Below are 18,685 nucleotides of genomic sequence, written 5' to 3' on the forward strand. Positions count from 1 at the left end.
CCACCTGCCGGCGGCGATAGAGAGCACTGGGTGCACCTGACTGCAAATTGTTGCTCATGTCGGCACCAATGACTCCTGCCGTCTGGGTTCAGAGGTCATCCTCAGTTCGTACGGGCGGTTGGCGGAATAGGTGAAGGCGGAAAGCCTCGCTCGCGGGGTGGAATCTGAGCTAACTATTTGTAGTATCGTTCCCAGAACTGGTCGCGGTCCTTTGGTTTGGAGGCGAGTAAAAGGCTTAAACCAGAGGCTCTGACGATTCTGCGGAGATCTGGGGTGCAAATTTCTCGACCTCCGCTATCGGGTGGAGAAATCTAGGGTCCCTCTGAATAGGTTAGGCGTGCACTACACGCCGGAAGCGGCTACAAGGGTAGCGGAGTACGTGTGGAGTGCACATGGGGGTTTTTTAGGCTAGAGAATTCCCTCCCTAGGCTCGACAAGACGCCTCCTGAGACACGGCAAGGTAGGAGTAGGCAAAACGCAACAGGGAATAACAATATTAATGTGCTAATAGTAAACTGCAGGAGCGTCTACAGAAAGGTCGCAGAACTGCTCTCAATAATAAACGGTCACAATGCCCATATAGTACTAGGGATAGAAAGTTGCCTGAAACCAGACGTAAACAGTAATGAAATCCTAAACTCAGATTTGAATGTATACCGCAGAGATAGGCGTGTGTACCGCAGAGGAGGCGTGTTTATAGCGAAAAGAAGTGCAATAGTATCGAAGGAAGTTGACGGAGATCCGAAATGTGAAATAATTTGGGTGATGGTCACGGTTAAAGCAGGCTCAGACATGGCAACTGGATGTCTCTATAGGCCCCCTGGCTCAGCAGCTGTTGTGGCTGAGCACCTGAAGGATAATTTGGAAAATATTTCGAGTAGATTTCCCCACCATGTGATAGTTCTGGGTGGAGATTTTAATTTGCCGGATATAGACTGGGAGAATCAAACGTTCATAACGGGTGGCAGGGACAAAGAATCCAGTGAAATTTTTTAAAGTGCTTTATCTGTAAATTATCTTGAGCAGTTAAACAGAGAACCAACTAGTGGCGATAACATATTACACCTCCTGGTGACAAACAGATCCGAACTATTAGAAACATTTAACGCAGAACAGGGAATCAGCGATCGTAAAGCGGTTACTGCATCTATGATTTCAGCCGTAAATAGAGATTTTAAGAAAGGTAGGAAGATTTTTCTGCTTAGCAAAAGTGACAAAAAGCAGATTTCAGAGTACCTGCTGGCTCAACACAGAAGTTTTGTCTCGAGAACAGATAGTGTTGAGGATCAGTGGACAAAGTTCAAAACCATCGTGCAATATGCGTTAGATGAGTATGTGCCAAGCAAGATCGTAAGAGATGGAAAAGAGCCACCGTGGTACAACAACCGAGTTAGAAATCTGCTGCGGAAGCAAAGGGAACTTCACAGCAATCATAAACGTAGCAAAAGCCTTGCAGACAAACAAAAATTACGCGAAGCGAAATGTAGTGTGAGGAGAGCTATGCGAGAGGCGTTCAATGAATTCAAAAGTAAAGTTCTATGTACTGACTTGGCAGAAAATCATAAAAAATTTTGGTCTTACGTCAAAGCGGTAGGTGGATCAAAACAAAATGTCCAGACACTCTGTGACCAAAATGGTACTGAAACAGGGGATGACAGACTAAAGGCCGAAATACTAAATGTCTTTTTCCAAACCTGTTTCACAGAGGAAGACTGCACTGTAGTTCCTTCTTTAGATCGTCGCACAGATGACAAAATGGTAGATATCGAAATAGACGACAGAGGGATAGAGAAACAATTAAAATCGCTCAAAAGAGGAAAGGCCGCTGGACCTGATGGGATACCAGTTCGATTTTACACAGAGTACGCGAAGGAACTTGACCCCCTTCTTGCAGCGATGTACCTTAGGTCTCTAGGAGAGGCTAGCGTTCCAAAGGATTGGAAAAGGGCAGGTCATCCCTGTTTTCAAGAAGGGACGTCGAACAGATGTGCAAACTATAGATCCATATCTCTAACGTCGATCAGTTGTAGAATTTTGGAACACGTATTATGTTCGAGTATAATGTCTTTTCTGGAGACTAGAAATCTACTCTGTAGGAATCAGCATGGCTTTCGAAAAAGACGGTCGTGTGAAACCCAGCTCGCGCTATTCGTCCACAAGACTCAGAGGACCATAGACACGGGTTCACAGGTAGATGTCGTGTTTCTTGACTTCCGCAACGCGTTCGATACAGTTCCCAACAATCGTTTAATGAACAAAGTAAGAGCATATGGACTATCAGACCAATTGTGTGATTGGATTGAAGAGTTCCTAGATAACAGAACGCAGCATGTCATTCTCAATGGAGAGAAGTCTTCCGAAGTAAGAGTGATTTCAGGTGTGCCGCAGGGGAGTGTCGTAGGACCGTTGCTATTCACAATATACATAAATGACTTTGTGGATGACATCGCAAGTTCACTGAGGCTTTTTGCGGATGATGCCGTGGTATATCGAGAGGTTGTAACAGTGGAAAATTGCACTGAAATGCAAGAGGATCTGCAGCGAATTGACGCATGGTGCAGGGAATGGCAACTGAATCTCAATGTAGACAAGTGTAATGTGCTGCGAATACATAGAAAGAAGGATGACTTATCATTTAGCTACAAAATAGTAGGTCAGCAACTGGAAGCAGTTAATTCCATAAATTATCTGTGAGTACGCATTAGGAGTGATTTAAAATGGAATGATCATATAAAGTTAATCGTCGGTAAAGCAGATGCCAGACTGAGATTCATTGGAAGAATCCTAAGGAAATGCAATCCGAAAACAAAGGAAGTAGGTTACAGTACGCTTATTCGCCCACTGCTTAAATACTGCTCAGCAGTGTGGGATCCATACCAGATAGGGTTGATAGAAGACATAGAGAAAATCCAACGAAGAGCAGCGCGCTTCGTTACAGAATCATTTAGTAATCGCGAAAGCATTGCGGAGATGACAGATAAACTCCAGTTGAAGACTCTGCAGGTGAGATTCTCAGTAGCTCGGTACGGGCTTTTGTTGAAGTTTCGAGAACATACCTTCTCCAAAGGGTCAAGCAGTATATTGCTCCCTCCTACGTATATCTCACGAAGAGACCATGAGGATAAAATCAGAGAGATTAGAGCCCACACAGAAGCATACCGACAATCCTTCTTTCCACGAACAATACGAGGCTGGGATAGAAGGTAGAACCTATAGAGGTACTCAGGGTACCCTCCGCCACGCACCGTCTGGTGGCTTGCGGAGTATGGTTGTAGATGTAGATGTATTTAGGTTAAATTTCAGATCAAGCTGGCCAATGACTCAAAACATTTGGAGTCACAGCGGCATGTTTTACACAGAGTGGGACTGGTCTTCAGTACCGGCACCAAGAAGCTAGGACCCACAACCGCATATGGGCTCAGGTATTTATCAAATTAAGTACGATGATTGCCAATGCCTCTTTATCTGACATGCATGGCGTACTTTTAACATCGTATTCAAGGAACATCGGGACCTTAATTATTCTAAGTCCATTCTGTCCAGTCATTTGAAAATCAATGGGCACTCTGCTGGTGATACACAGGTTGAGTCACCTAACATTACCGCTGGATATATTTCGTAAACCACATCAAATACTGACGAATCCATTCCACAGACCGAACGTGAGGAGAGGGCCTAGTGTAATTGGTTAATACAAACCATACAAAAATGCACGGAAGTATGTTTTTTACCACAAACCTACGTTTTTTAATGGAACCACGTTAGTACATCTGAACATATAAACAAATACGTAATCATTACTCCTTCTATCTGTAAGGTTCTGTTCCCTTTTCTGTTTACACGATTCTTTTTATCCCTTTATTAAGCCATAGCTTATTACAGTTATATTTTACCGTTTTGTTAGGGAACTTCTTTTCAAATACACTCATAAAGCCATCGTGAAATAAGTTAGATTTTAAGTTAGTATCAGGTTTTCTGTGTACCTCATTCCAGCCTAACTGTTGCAAGCTTTCCCTAAAATTTTCAATTGGTAAATTGTAATCTTGGTTTATAAAACATTATCTATCAATAACTGACTTCAAATTGAAAGAACCAACTAATACTTCAAGGTCAAGCGTTCTGCCGGACTCTGTCAGAAGATCTACATTGAAATCTCCACAAACAACAATTTGCTTCCCTCTGTCTGACAGCTAGCATGACAAAGAATTCATGTATTTCATAAATAGCTGAAAATTTCCTATTGAGGTCCTATACACGAATATAATTATAAAAATACCATTATTCAGTTTAAGCTCACACATACATTCTTCTATATGTTGCTCTACACAAAATTTTCTAGTTATGGCAACTCCTCCTCTCTCCAGAGTGTCTCTACTTACATGTGAAGGGCTTATTCCAATAGTGGTACAAGTCCATTTTTGTTCATTCTGAGATACAGAGTCCTAAAGTTAAATGAGCGCTGAAAAATCTGCGGTTGTGATACCAGAAATATGCAAGCATATGGCTTCTTGCTAGAGATGAACCTTTGTTTCTGTTTTTTTGGACCATTAACGTCAGAAGCATTATAGACAGAAAAGTGGAGGTAATGGACTTGTACCACTATTGAAATAAGCCCTTCAAGTGCTGAAAGCTTATTTCCACCTAATCTTCCTTTTGTACATCTGAGACTATATGATGTTCAGACAGGCATCGTACATCTTTCCACTGTGAGGTTCTAAATCTTATAAAAAAACAAAGAACCAATCTACTTTGTTTTTTTAACCCCCTGATATTCCGATGCAATATACTAACTTTTTTTTCGCGGTGCTTTTAAAGACAATCTTGTGACATAGAACATTATTTTTCACTGAACTTTTACTAGAATCCTGTGATATTTGAACATCTCTAGTACCTTCCTGTGTGAGCTTCTCATTAAGCTTAATTTCATTCAATGTTGAATTATTGGACACTGATCTCAACCTACAAAAGAGGTACTCACACGAGTTTTAGAGCGTCCCCACCCCCCTCATTCCTTTAAAGCTTTTACTATCATCCCAGCCAATTTAACCCTCCCATCCCTACTGAGATGCGGGCCATGTCTTGTGAAGTCCCACCTATCAATACCATCAACAAGAACGAAACCTATGCCTGAAAAGTAGCTTCCTGAAGCAGCTGATCTGGCTCCATAGGAAAATTTGGAAATTTGTGGTAAGCTGTTATGGGACCAAACTGCTGAGGTCATCGCTCCCTAAGCTTACACACTATTTAATCTAACTTAAACTAACTTACGCTAAGGACGACACACACCCACACCCATGCCCGAGGGAGGACTCGAGCCTCCGACGGGGGAGCCGCGCGGACCGTGACAAGACGCCTGAGACCTCGCGGCTACCCCGAATGGCAGGGCTTCATATCGACACTCCTGACAGAGCTGTTCAATTAGGGACCGATCACACCACATGAAAGCAGGAACCATGCCAACATTTGTGTGGTTTGTTACAGATGTCACTTTTACCAGGTCACACTCAATATTGTAGCCCTGATCCAAATCAATAGTGTTTCCCGCACCACCTACTATCACAACATGATCCGGATTTGTAAAACCCTTGGACAATGATCCTACATTCTCTATGACTTGCCTAAGACTTGCCCTGGCCTTGAAAAAAGGTGTGAACTGGAACCTGTCATCTAATTTTTCCCGCAAGATCTGGCCCACACCTCTTCCATGGCTACTACCTATCAACAGAACTTTCCTCCTACTTTCTACTTTTTTTAAAACAGTTGGTTTCCTGGTGAAAGTTTGTTGCGTCCTGACTACACTGCCGTAGTTACCTGAGGCAGCGAGGCAAATCTGATGTTTGTGCCAATGACGAAACTGTCAGATACAGTTATCTTTCTGTGGCCCCTGTCCCTTGCTACCACAAGGAGAAATATTACCAGTTGGCGACAGAATTTAAAGGGATGAAAGAAGATTAAAATTTTTGAGAAATGAGTTTGAAAGGAACGTTGGTGAGGTTTGAGCGCGACTTCAAAAAAAGAATAATTAAATAGAAGATACATTTGCTTCAGCGTGGTTTCCTTGTTTAGGGTTGTTGATAGGTTCTTGTTTACGCTGTGCGTTATTCCTAGTAAATTAATGAAGTGACCTTTGTGGCGACGAAGAAGGATAATTAAATTGGTATATACAGGGTGAGTCACCTAACGTTACCGCTGGATATATTTCGTAAACCACATCAATGAAACATTTTAGAAACTACTGAATTGTATGCAGAAAAATTATTAAAAATCCCAGATGTATGTGCATTATGCCTGATATTAGAACATCTGACAATAAATTTAAAACGATTTGGAATTTAGTTAAAAGAGAAACAGGGCAACCGACAGCACAAGAAGACTGCATTTCTATCACACTCAATAAAAAGTTTGTTAACAAAAAGTCAGAAGTAGCAAACATTTTTAAGCGTTTTAGAAAAAATAGGATCCAGTTATTCATTAGAAAATGCAAGGCAGCATAAGGAAGAGGCAATACCTACGCAGTTTGATAGAACTGAAATTAGAAAGATAATAAAGTCACTCAAAAGTAAAAGCTCATATGGAATTGATGACAGTTCCAACAGAGTACTAAAAGCTTGTTGCCATCAGGTAAGTAGGATTATCAGCCACATATGAAGTAGCACACAACATTTACCAGATAGACTGAAGTAATCTGTTGCTAAACTACATAAAAAAGGGATAGGTCTGATGCTAACAACTACTGTCCAATATCACTTCTGACAATTTTAGCCATAATTCTGGAAAAAGTAATGTATTCAAGAGTAGCATAAGATATTTGTAAAAATGAAGTACTAACAAAATGTCAGTTAGGATTTCAGAAAGGCTTTTCAACAGAAAATGCTCTCAGTGCTTTCACTGATCAAATATTAAATGCCTTGAATAACTGAACATCACCCATGGGATATTTTGTGATCGCTCAAAGGTTTATGACTGTGTGAATCATGAACTTCTTCTAGATAAGCTTAATAATTGTGGTATGGGTGTAACAATGTACAAATGGTTTAATTAATATTTAACTGGAAGAATGCAGAAGTTTGAGATTAACAGTACATCTAGTCTGCAAAAATTCAGCAGAGCCCTCTAACTGAGGAGGTATCAAGAATGGTGTCCCACAGGGTTCAGTTTTGGGTTCCTCATTGTTCTTAATATATATTAATGAATTGCCATTCTATAGTCATGAAGATGCAAAGCTAGTTCTTTTTGCTGATGATACAAGTATATAGTAATCACATCCAACACATAATGTCTTTCAGAAAATGATTAAGTGGTTTTCTGGAAAATGGACTCTCACTAAATTTTGAGAAAACACAGTACATACAATTCTGTACAGTAAACGGCATGACACCATTGATAAATATAAACTTTGGACAGAAGTCTGTTGCTAAGGCAGAATATTCAAAATTTCTGGGTGTGTGCACTGACAAGAAATTGAACTGGGAGAAACACATTGATGATCTGCTGAAACGGTTAGCTTCAGCTACTTATGATACAAGGATTACTGCAAATTTTGGTTATACACATATCAGTAAATTAACCAACTATGCCTGTTTTCATTCACTGCCTTCATATGGCATCATACACTGAAGTGGCAAAGAAACTGGTATAGGCATGCATATTCAAATACAGAGATATGTAATCAGACAGAATATGGTGCTGCGGTCGGCAATGCCTAAATAAGACAACAAGTGTCTGGCGCAGCTTTTAGATCGGTTACTGCTGCCACAATGGCAGGTTACCAAGATTTAATTGACTGTGAATGTGGTGTTGTAGTTGGCGCACGAGGGATGGGGCAGAGCATCCGCAAGGTAGCGATGAAGTAGAGATTTTTCCGCACGACCATTTCGCGAGTGTACCAATAGCAGGAGTCCGATAGAACATTGGATCTCAGACTGTGCTGCGGCCGGTAAAAGATCCTACAAGACGAAGAGAATGGTTCAACGTGACATAAGTGCAACCCTTCCGCAAATTGTTGCAGATTTCAATGCTGGGTCATCCACAAGTGTGAGCGTGAGAATTATTCAACAAGACATCATCGTTATGGGCTTTTGGAGCCGAAAGTCCAAAAGTGCACCCTTCATGCCTGCACGACACAAAGCCTTACCCGTCGCCTGGGCCCGTCAACGCCGATACTGGATTGTTGATGACTGAAAACATGTTGCCTGGTCGGATGAGTCTCATTTGAAATCGTATCGAGCGGATGGACATGTACGGCTATGGAGACAACCTCATGAATCTATGAACCCTAAGTTTCAGCAGGGGACTGTTCAAACTGATGGAGGCTCTGCAATGGTGTGGGGCGTGTGTAGGTGGAGTGACGTAGGACTCCTGATAAGCCTAGATGCGACTCTGACAGGTGAAACGTATGTAAGCATCCATGTCTGATAACCTGCATTCATTCATGTCGATTGTGCATTCCGGTGGACTTGGGTAATTGCAGCAGGACAGTGCCACTACCCCATACGTTCAGAATTGCTAAAGAGTGGCTCCAGGAACACTCCTGAGCTTAAACACGTCCGCTGGCCACTAAACTCCCGAGACATGATCTTTATTGAGGATATCTGGGATTCCTTGCACCATGCTGCTCAGAAGAGATATCTTACGGATTTATGCACAACCCTGCAGTATACATGATGTTAATTCCCCCCAGCTCTACTTCGGACATTAGTCGAGTCCATGTCACGTCGTGTTGTGGCACGTCTGCTTATTCGTGGAGGCCCTAACCGATATTAGGCAGATGTATCCGTTTCTTTAGGTCTTCAGTGTACTGTGGGGTAATTCATCATTAAGAGAAAAACTATTCGTTGCAAAAAAAACGGTAATCAGAATAATAGCTGGAGCGCACCCAAGATCACGTCGCCGACATTTATTTAAGAAACTCGGAATAGTAACAATACCCTCGCAATACATATATTCACTTATGAAACTTTTATTAATAACCCATCCCAATTCGAAATAATAACGAACTGCATAGCTACAACACTAGAAGAAAGGATGGTCTTCACTATTCTGGGTTAAATCTGATTTTGGCACAGAAAGTGGATAGTTAATGCTGCCACAAATATCTTTGGTCATATGCCAAATAGCAATAAAAGTCTGACGGATGGGCAACGAAAATTTAAAAACAAATTAAAAGAATTTCTGAATGACAACTTTTTCCACTCAATAGATGAATTTTTAGATACGAAGTAGTAACTGTAAAAAAATATTAATTATATTGTATACAGAAAACTTATTTTTAACTGACGCGTCCCACACTTTTATGAAAAGTTGTATTGATGATCTATGGAAAAAGTATTACTGTTAATTAATATATGCTATGTGGATACTCAGCTCTTGCTATATTTAGTTTTTTATTCAACTTTCCAGTGTTGGGTAATTTGTGGCTTTTTAAAATTTAAATTTTACCTTTATATCATTTTTAACAAGTGGTTGGGCCTCTCACTGCTTATGCCCGAGTACATAATTTTCACATCTTTTTAATATATTGACGATGTACGTCTCACCATCTTTTGATCTGTAACACTTTATGTGTGCACCATTTTAACGACCGTGCTAGTCACCTCTGGGACTATCGGCCACTTAATTGCATTACTTTCCCTTGTAAAATGACGGTCGTTAGCCTTGGTGAGTGGCTGCCTTCTACCGCCGTGTTATACAGTATCTCGACTTCACGTGCGGCTGTTACCTGCCCTCAGTATGGCGTCCAGTGTGCGGTTTGACAACGCGGCTCATGGTGTAAGTTCTCTTCCGTTGTTCGTTGATATTATCGTGTTTTTTTTCTCCTTTCTTCTTCCTTTGACCACTCATTTGTTTAGATAATTTTTGTTGATTATTTGGTGCAACACCCGTGTTTTATCCTAACTAACCCGACCATACTAGCTTCATATTCACAAGTAGGCAGTGGCTTCCCACTATTATTATAACAGACAACTATCAAGTGGTATTATAGTTTCTCCATTTCCTGCTGCAGTGTTGTTCACCTGAAAATGGACTTATAATCGTCCGGAGCCTGTCATGAATGAACCAATAAAACTATTTACAACTGAAACTGTTTATTATCTAATTGCTTTCATCATAATCATTATCATCATCAACACGTATAAACCATCAACTGTAAAATAATAAAAGTACATAATTTTATATACGAAGTTCTGGTGAACGCTTTATAATTCATTCCTAGAAATTGATTTCCAATCTTAAATTTTCCTTTGATTTTTCTTTTTGAGGCTTTTATGAAAATATTGAGAAGTACAAAATTATTTAAGATTATTTGCAGTGTAAGTAACCTAAAAACTCAAAATATAAAAGAAGTTCCACATAGGCACTCAAGCCCAAGACTTTCACACCACCGTTCTGTACTCTTTCCACTGCGCCAGTCACTCCATGGAAGATCTGTTAATATAAATGGCTCATGCCTCGCCCCACCCAAGGCAAATATGATATTTTCTCCAAACCCTTAGCCACCTGGAGCTCCCATTTCTGTCATTTTCATATGTGGCAAAGCGCCGCAAAAATAATAAATTTGGACGAAACCGGTGATGCGCGGTCCCCTTGTAAGAGAGGACACGAACAAGCCTCTGAACCACAGACAAACTTGGTTGTTTAAAGTGACAGCAGAGGTGTTCTGCTCCGGTAAGAGGCCAATACCCTTAACCACTGAAGAAACATCTGTGGAATGATGCATATGTACAATGCAATATCTGTATATGAGATGGCACATTTTCATGTGGGAGCACATGAAAATTCCAAGGTAGAAGTGTGGCGCACTCGTTACAGCATTAGACTGGCATTCGGAACGAATGGGATCAGATTACTTTCCGTCAGACGATATTCTATGCAATCGTTAAACAAATGGGCCATGTATCTCGTCTTTAAAAAATTTTGTGCTCGCTGTGACATTACACTGTGATCCTCCTCTCATGTCAGTAGAGATTCAGCTGTTCATAGATAATATCGTTGAGGGCTATGAACGTCCTCCTGCCAGTGAAACAGGTTATTATGTGTGTATCGTTTCTCCAGCCCCTAAAAAAATAAAAAGTCCTAAAGTAATGATTAAAATACAGTGATTTAGTGCCCATTCAGTGAACAGTTTATGTTTGAATGTTGAGTGTCATTGTTTCCTGATTATCGAAAGAGGGGTGGTACCTCATTCCGGTACTTTTACTTGAAAAGCAGAAAATACTGACAGATAAATTAGTTTTGGTGTCATATCTGGGCGACCATGTAATTGCGGGGTAATTCATGTTTAGGGTATAAAACGGAAGTACAGAAAATTATGTTTTGTAATAGAAATCCTTCTCCAACATACCAATAAATGGAAAATTTACTCAGTATCGTTAGCTTTTGAAGGCTCAGGAACGTGCCCTTCCCCTTACTTTGTGTCATGTGCTCAGCGTGCAGCCTGCGTGAATATGGCATCCGGCAATGATACTCAAAAGGTTGCTGCTTCTTTGTATCAGCACTCATTTCCTTAGGAAATACTGATGGCTAAAAGTTATCAAATTAACGTCAAAATTCAAGTTTTCATGGAAAATAATCACTATTGACACTGTAGGGATATGAAATCCTGAAATTGTCTCCCTCCTTTACACAGAAATATCGGTCAAATATTAAGAATCTAAGGATCAGCATTCTACCTCCAAAAGCCTCTTATTTCTGACGTCCAACTAACCCAGTATGGGAACTTCTTTCTACTGATCCATCAGCATCGTTATTGGACTGATTCGTGCGCTTTAAATGGTGAGCAAGTCGAACGGCATCTAATCCTTCCCACACTCCAAGCAGCTTTAGCCCCAAATATTCTACTGAAGACCACTTTTTCCGAACTCACTCGTCTCTTATCCTACCAACCGAGCGAACAACTGTCGATCGTGTGAAGATTCCCGGTATTCTCTCTTAACTCCAAACCTAATTTGTGTATTACTGAACATCATACTCCCACCCACCTCTTCCACCCGTCGGCAGGAGAGACCTGAGAGTCGGTACTCTACACATCTAATTTTCCCGCACCACTGCTGGTATTCCGTGAAGACTGATTTCTTAATAACGCTGACGACACCGTATTATTTGCTCTCTATCAAATCTTTTCAATCTTCCCAAACATTCTATCAAATACAGCTTAACAATTTCATGTCAAGGTATAACGTGGGTGCCCAACGGTCAATCCTGTCAAAAAATAAGCGTTAAACAGAATTCGAGCCATGTACCTATAGTGGCTTCCACAGCACCATCCACAACCATTCCATCCAACTTACTAATACTTTAAAATGTATGGGACTGGCAACAGAACTAATATGAACCTGGAAATTACACAAACCAAAAAAGGGGATTAAATCCTTCAGACGTACAAAAATTGTGTTCTACCAAGTGATACTTTTCCCACTTGTTCTTTGATCATTTTGTGTAAGATATTGCTTGTCACGTTTTTGCTCCTGTTTTCACATCTGCCCGCATTCTGTCATACATAACCATTCTATTAATTAAACTCACACATTACCTCCAGAAATCGGTACACCCCATAAAAGTGAGCAGCAGTGTTCCATAATATGCGAAGCCTCCAGCACAGCAGCACACACCTGATCACTTATTCATTTCGAGACACCCCGCAGCCTTTCCCTTGGTACAGAAAACATTCTCGCTCCCGACCTTAAAGTGGTAGTAAAAAGAAAACAGAACACCCACCACAACGGGATCAGGGAATGGTCGCCACACGTGCTAAGACATTTGTCCCTCAGGGAGACGACACGATCGATAGAACGCGACTGGCCGCTGACAGATCCACAACCGCACGCACTCTCGCACTTCCTCGTCCGACTGAAACCGACATCCACGCATGTCTTTTTCAGGCCGATAAATATGTGAATATCACATTACACGGAGGAAGTTGGAATGTTTCCGAAACAAATCGCTGAAGAGTAGTCTTCGTCCGATTGGTAGTGTGGTGGCTGTTGTTATCTTGCAGCAGCCTGATTCCGTCCGACGGCATTACTGGGAAATTTGACTTTATGGCTAATCGCAGTTCCTGTAATGTGTCTTCATAGTGCTGCCCATTTGTTTGTAGTTCCACGCTCGAGAAAATCGACGATCATAGGGCCCCTGCACCCGAAGAAGAAGGCCGTCATACCTTATCGGAACTTGTGTGAACAGCTTTGGATGTCTTTGGCGGGGAGATGTGGGATATTCCCGCTGTTGGCTTTGCTGTTGCCCTCGATGTGTCGGAATGCTGTCGAATGTAATCACCCTGTTGCACGATAACGCCCGCTTCTACACTGCCAACTGGACTACGGCTATGTTTCAGCGATTTGGTTGGGACATATAGCATCATCCCCCGTACAGCCAGGATTTTTCATCGTGAAAATTTCACATCTATGGTGACCTGAAGAAAGACATGCGTGGACGTCGGTTTCAGTCGGAGAAGGAAGTGCGAGAATGATTGCTGTTGTGGATCCGTCAGCGGCCGACCGTGTTCTACTAAACAGGAATTGACCGTCTCGTTTCCCTGAGGGATAAATGTCGTAATGCGTGTGATAATTACTTTTGAATGGAACAATTCCATGGTCCTCTGGTGACGGGTGTTCGGTTTTGATTTGGTTGTCCCACATAGAAAAGCGTGAAAATGTCTACCTATAATCCCTCGTCAACTATAATCCCTCGTCCTTAAGCCAAGTCGACTTAGCTCATATCACGTCTTACTATTTTGAATCCAACTTGGTTCTCAACCACATTCATTATGTTCCTACTTCACAGAAAATAAATGAATTCAGTATCATTAAATGTGTTTTTTGAAGTTTTTCTCGTTTTAAGAACATCACTATGTCACAATAATATTATAAATAATGATAACAACAACAACAACAATAACAATAATAATATATGAAGTATCATCAAAACGAAAGAGACATTTTTAAAATTTTGTATTAGAGTTTGTATACTCACTCACTAGCATCCGCAAAATCATAGTCTGCACCATATCCTTTGGCATTGTCAAACATGCTATAACGTTGATTACGGCCTGTAGAACAGAAGAAATAATGACACTGTAATGCAGTTCACAAGGTGTTACAAAGTAGTTGAAACAGTAGTTACAAAAAGAAAATAGCCGTACAAGGGCGAGCAGGAGTACGCTCAGTGGATTCCGCATAAACTTAATTATATATACAGACTGTAGAAACCAGCAATAATTCGTTATTGTTAAATATTTACATGAATTAGATGTACGTACTGTTCTCCTTCTCCCCCATTTCTCTCTCCATCCCCTCCTTCCCACTCCCAGCCTACCTCCTCCTTCCCCCTCTCTATGTCCTATTAATCCCTCTCCAGACACTGAGCCTTATTTTTTGTTCTTATTCAGTTTCCGTAGTACCATTCTAATCATAAGCCGATAAGTCATAAATAAAACTTTCCTGTTTTCCGTGAAAATCGAATGCGACGAAAAAAACAGCCCACTGCTGTGCATACAATTATTGTTTAAAAATATATATCGTGACAATGAATATGTACTGTATACAAAAATCTATTCAATGGTTTAAATGCACTTTTATTGTAGTTAAAACGAAATGCAAGAAAGGAGACAACACCGCACATTTTCATAGCGTGTTCCTTCTCGCAGTCGGTTTTAACAGAAAACTGACACATTGTTTTGTTTAAAAGAATATATTGCCTATATCCATGTAAATGTTTATCAAAGTACCATGTAAAACTCGAAGTAAATCGGTCAAGAACTTTTCGAGGTATTTGGTAACAATGTTAAACAACGACTTGTCTTTGTACAGTGTGTCCCACATGACTTTATCATCTCATATGTTCCCGAAACGAAACAAAATGTGAGAAACGCAATTGGACAGGGATGCAACTATGTCAGGGGCTCACATAAATGGCGGGAATGCACAATTCATAACTGTAAACAAAGATCACTTTCAACACGAAGTTACGTTTCTTTAAATGGCATATGTATGTGATCTCTACGGAAATGATAACTTGAGTTACAATTAGTGACAGCAGACTTATGTTCACAGTTCTAAACCTGATAACTTCTGAAGTACGTAGACTTTATTTTTTTAAAGGATGGCAACGGCGCCGCAGTTTCTGCCCATTATGCGCACAGCAAGGATTTCCCACATCAGGCAGGCTACAGGTGCGCCTAGGCAACCCGCATTACAGCAGAGGATGAAGTAGGTAAAAAGACGAGGGCTAATAGAAATCCTTGTATAAGGGAAGATATATTAAATTTAATTGATGAAAGGAGAAAATACAAAAATGCAGTAAATGAAGCAGCAGAAGGAATACAAACGTCTCAAAAATGAGATCGACAGGGAGTGCAAAATGGCTAAGCAGGGATGACTAGAGGACAAATGTAAGGATGTAGAGGCGTATATCACTAGGGGTAAGATAGATACTGCCTACAGGAAAATTAAAGAGACCTTTGGAGAAAAGAGAACTGTGGTGTCACCGCCAGACACCACACTTGCTAGGTGGTAGCCTTTAAATCGGCCGCGGTCCGGTAGTATACGTCGGACCCGCGTGTCGCCACTATCAGTGATTGCAGACCGAGCGCTGCCACACGGCAGGTCTAGAGAGACTTCCTAGCACTCGCTCCAGTTGTACAGCCGACTTTGCTAGCGATGGTTCACTGACTTCTACGCCCTCATTTGCCGAGACGATAGTTAGCATAGCCTTCAGCTACGTTATTTGCTACGACCTAGCAAGGCGCCATTATCAGTTATTATTGATATTGAATCATGTACCGTCAAGAGCGACGTCCATCATTAATGGATTAAAGTTAAGTATTCCACCAGCTACGTCCGTTTCTCTCAATTCTAATTCCCTTGTCATGTTCCACACCTCACGCCAGCCTGCGTGAGCTAAAACGCGTGCATTTCAGCCTCCTTTAGTAACAGGGTTGGCTCTCCTGCCAACCACAACATCGGCGACGAGAGTAAAAGTGTTCATATCGATATTGCCCTGATTTACATGTGTAATGGCTTCGCCACAATCTCCAGATATACTGTCCGAATTTTATCGCTTACAGAATCAGCAGACGTAGGCCTTACTGGATGCCGTCGGACAGCTCGTCCAGGGTCAACGTGCGATGCAAAACGATGCGGCAGCAGCCGCTTCACCGCAAACGCAGCCACAACATGCTGTTGCACCCACTTCTCGACCTTTTGATGCTGCACTGGAAAGCCGGACGGAGTGGTCACGTCAATTTGGATTCCATCTCGCCGCCTACAGAATTCAAGGCAACGAGCGGCAGCCTTTTTTGTTATCGTCAGCAGGGGTGACCACTTACCGTGTGATAGTCAAATTATTTCCCCGACGCGACGTAGCGACTCTGTCCTACGAAGAAATTTTGTCTGCATTAGATGCATATTTCAAAAATCAGTCAATGTAGTTGCCAAACGGTATACCTTCTTTCGTACAAAACGTACGGCAGGTCAAACTAATCGGGAGTGGGTTGCAACCTTGCAAGGCCTTACTAGGGTTGTGCTTTTGAATGTCAATGTGGACTCCCTTATTCAGATACTATGGTACGTGATGCAATTGCACAGAACGTTTCTGATGTTCGTATAAGGGAACAGATTTTAAAACTAGTCAATCCCTCCCTGCAACAAGTGATGGACATATTGGATCGGCAGGACACACTTGACTTTGCTCAGCAATCATCTGAAACTTCGCCAGCAGTGTGTCAGGTTAACCGGCCCGCCGGGCCAGCTGCACGGAGCAGTAAACAGCCCTCGCGCCCGGCCGCGCCGCTGCCGCCAGGCTCTGAGCCACGTGTGCCGCGCCGGCAAGCAAATGCAGTGATCAAACCATGCCCGCGGTGTGCTACTAAACATTCGCGTGAGTATTGCCCGTCACGCCAAGCTATTTGCTTTTATTGTAATAAAGGACATGTTCAGACTGTTTGCCAGAAAAAGCTCAGATCGGAAGCTCAAAACCGTTCCAGGCCCTTTGCTTCGCGCCGGAATCGGAATCGAACCAAGGTTACTCAGGCTCGCGAAACTTCGCCCATGGAAATTCATGTAGTTCATTCCACTCCACGCAGTGCCACTCTCTCTAACAGTGACTGTGTTCGTCCCAAAAATAGTGTGCGTCGACATCGCCGGAACTCCAGTCAAGTCGCATGTGATTATGTACCAGTGTCGGTTCACGTTGCACGAGACAGTCGCTCTTGTCGTCAGCAGGACAATAAACTTTTTGTAGACTTGGACATTAACGGCAAAGTGATACCATTCCAGCTCGATACCGGAGCTGCAGTTTCACTGATCAATCAAGACACTTACAAACTGCTGGGCACACCTCCGTTGCGTGCCGCAAATGTTAAATTACGTAGCTATTCAGGACAAAATATACCTGTGTTAGGACAGTGCAGCCTTCTTGCAACATACAAAGGACAAACAAAACTTGTGTCATTTTGTCTATAGTAAATCAGGTCCTATCAGTGAACCAGACGGTGCCTTCAGACAGTGTTTCTCGTCTATGTGAAGAATTTGCAGATATTTTTGCACCGGGCCTCGGTTGCGCTAAGAACTATAAAGCACATTTGGAACTGAAAGTAAACGCGCAACCGAAATTTTTCAGAGCGCGCAATGTTCCCCACGCATTGCGTGATAAGGTCGCAAAAACATTACACGATTTGGAATCACAAGGTGTAATTGAATGTGTGCAGGCTTCTCTCTGGGCATCACCCTTAGTAATTTTGCCAAAACTTTCCGGAAAGTTGAGACTTTGTGTGGACTTCAAGGCAACAGTGAATCCACAACTAGTGGTTGCAACTTTTCCTTTACCCCGCCCAGAAGATCTTTTTGACAAACTGTGCCCGGGTAAATATTTTTCGAAGTTGGACCTAGCAGGTGCGTACTTGCAAATACCGGTGGACGAAGAATCCCAGCGCGTTTTGGTGGTTAAGCGTATCTTGGTTTGTATCGATTCAAACGACTGCCATTCGGGTGTGCATCCGCCCATGCATTGTTTCAGCAATATCTACAAACTGTTTGTGCGTCGGTCCCTAATGCAGCAAATTATCTGGACGATATTGTGATCTCTAGAAAGATGGCAGAAGAACATTTGGCCCATCTCAGAACATTATTTCAGGTCTTGCGACAAAATGGTCTTCGCTTGCGGAAGGACAAATCTGTGTTTTTTGCTCGGGACTTGCCATACTTCGGACATGTACTCAATTCCCAAGGGATACATCCCAGTCCAACGCACCTCCGTGCCATACAAGACTTGCCGTCGCCGCAGAATTTGAAGCAGCTACAGTGTGTGCTGGGAAAAATAAATTATTACCATCGCTATGTGCCGCATGCCTCTTCCATTTCAGCTACGCTTCATCGCTTACGCCGTAAGGGTGTTCCGTTCGTCTGGACGACGGAATGCGAACGCGCTTTTCGCCAGTTGAAATCGGCGTTGCTTTCCAATACTTGCCTTACGCCTTTCGAACCCCAGAAGCCCCTCTTGTTGATGGTGGATGCATCGGATTTCGGGATCGGTGCTGTACTTGCGCACAAAGATGGATCACACGATCGCCCTATTGCCTTTGCGTCCAAATTGCTCTCGTCTGCGCAAAGAAATTATTCACAGATCGAGAAAGAAGCATTGGCTCTCGTATTTGGTGTTACAAAGTTTCATGATTTCTTGTATGGTCGTCACT

At 42.1% G+C, this 18,685-nt stretch overlaps 1 protein-coding gene across 1 annotated transcript in view; it reads right to left on the reverse strand.

The window, feature by feature from the left end:
- LOC126299395 (uncharacterized) overlaps positions 1-18,685 on the reverse strand; it is a 312,015-nt gene that overhangs the window by 15,126 nt on the left and 278,204 nt on the right. Inside the window, exon 6 of the mRNA XM_049991268.1 lies at positions 13,969-14,044. Coding sequence (XP_049847225.1) covers positions 13,969-14,044 — 76 coding nt within the window. The remainder of the gene's footprint in view (positions 1-13,968; positions 14,045-18,685) is intronic.

Source organism: Schistocerca gregaria, chromosome X, assembly GCF_023897955.1.
Source record: "Schistocerca gregaria isolate iqSchGreg1 chromosome X, iqSchGreg1.2, whole genome shotgun sequence".
In the NCBI taxonomy this organism is placed as follows: Eukaryota; Metazoa; Arthropoda; class Insecta; order Orthoptera; family Acrididae; genus Schistocerca; species Schistocerca gregaria.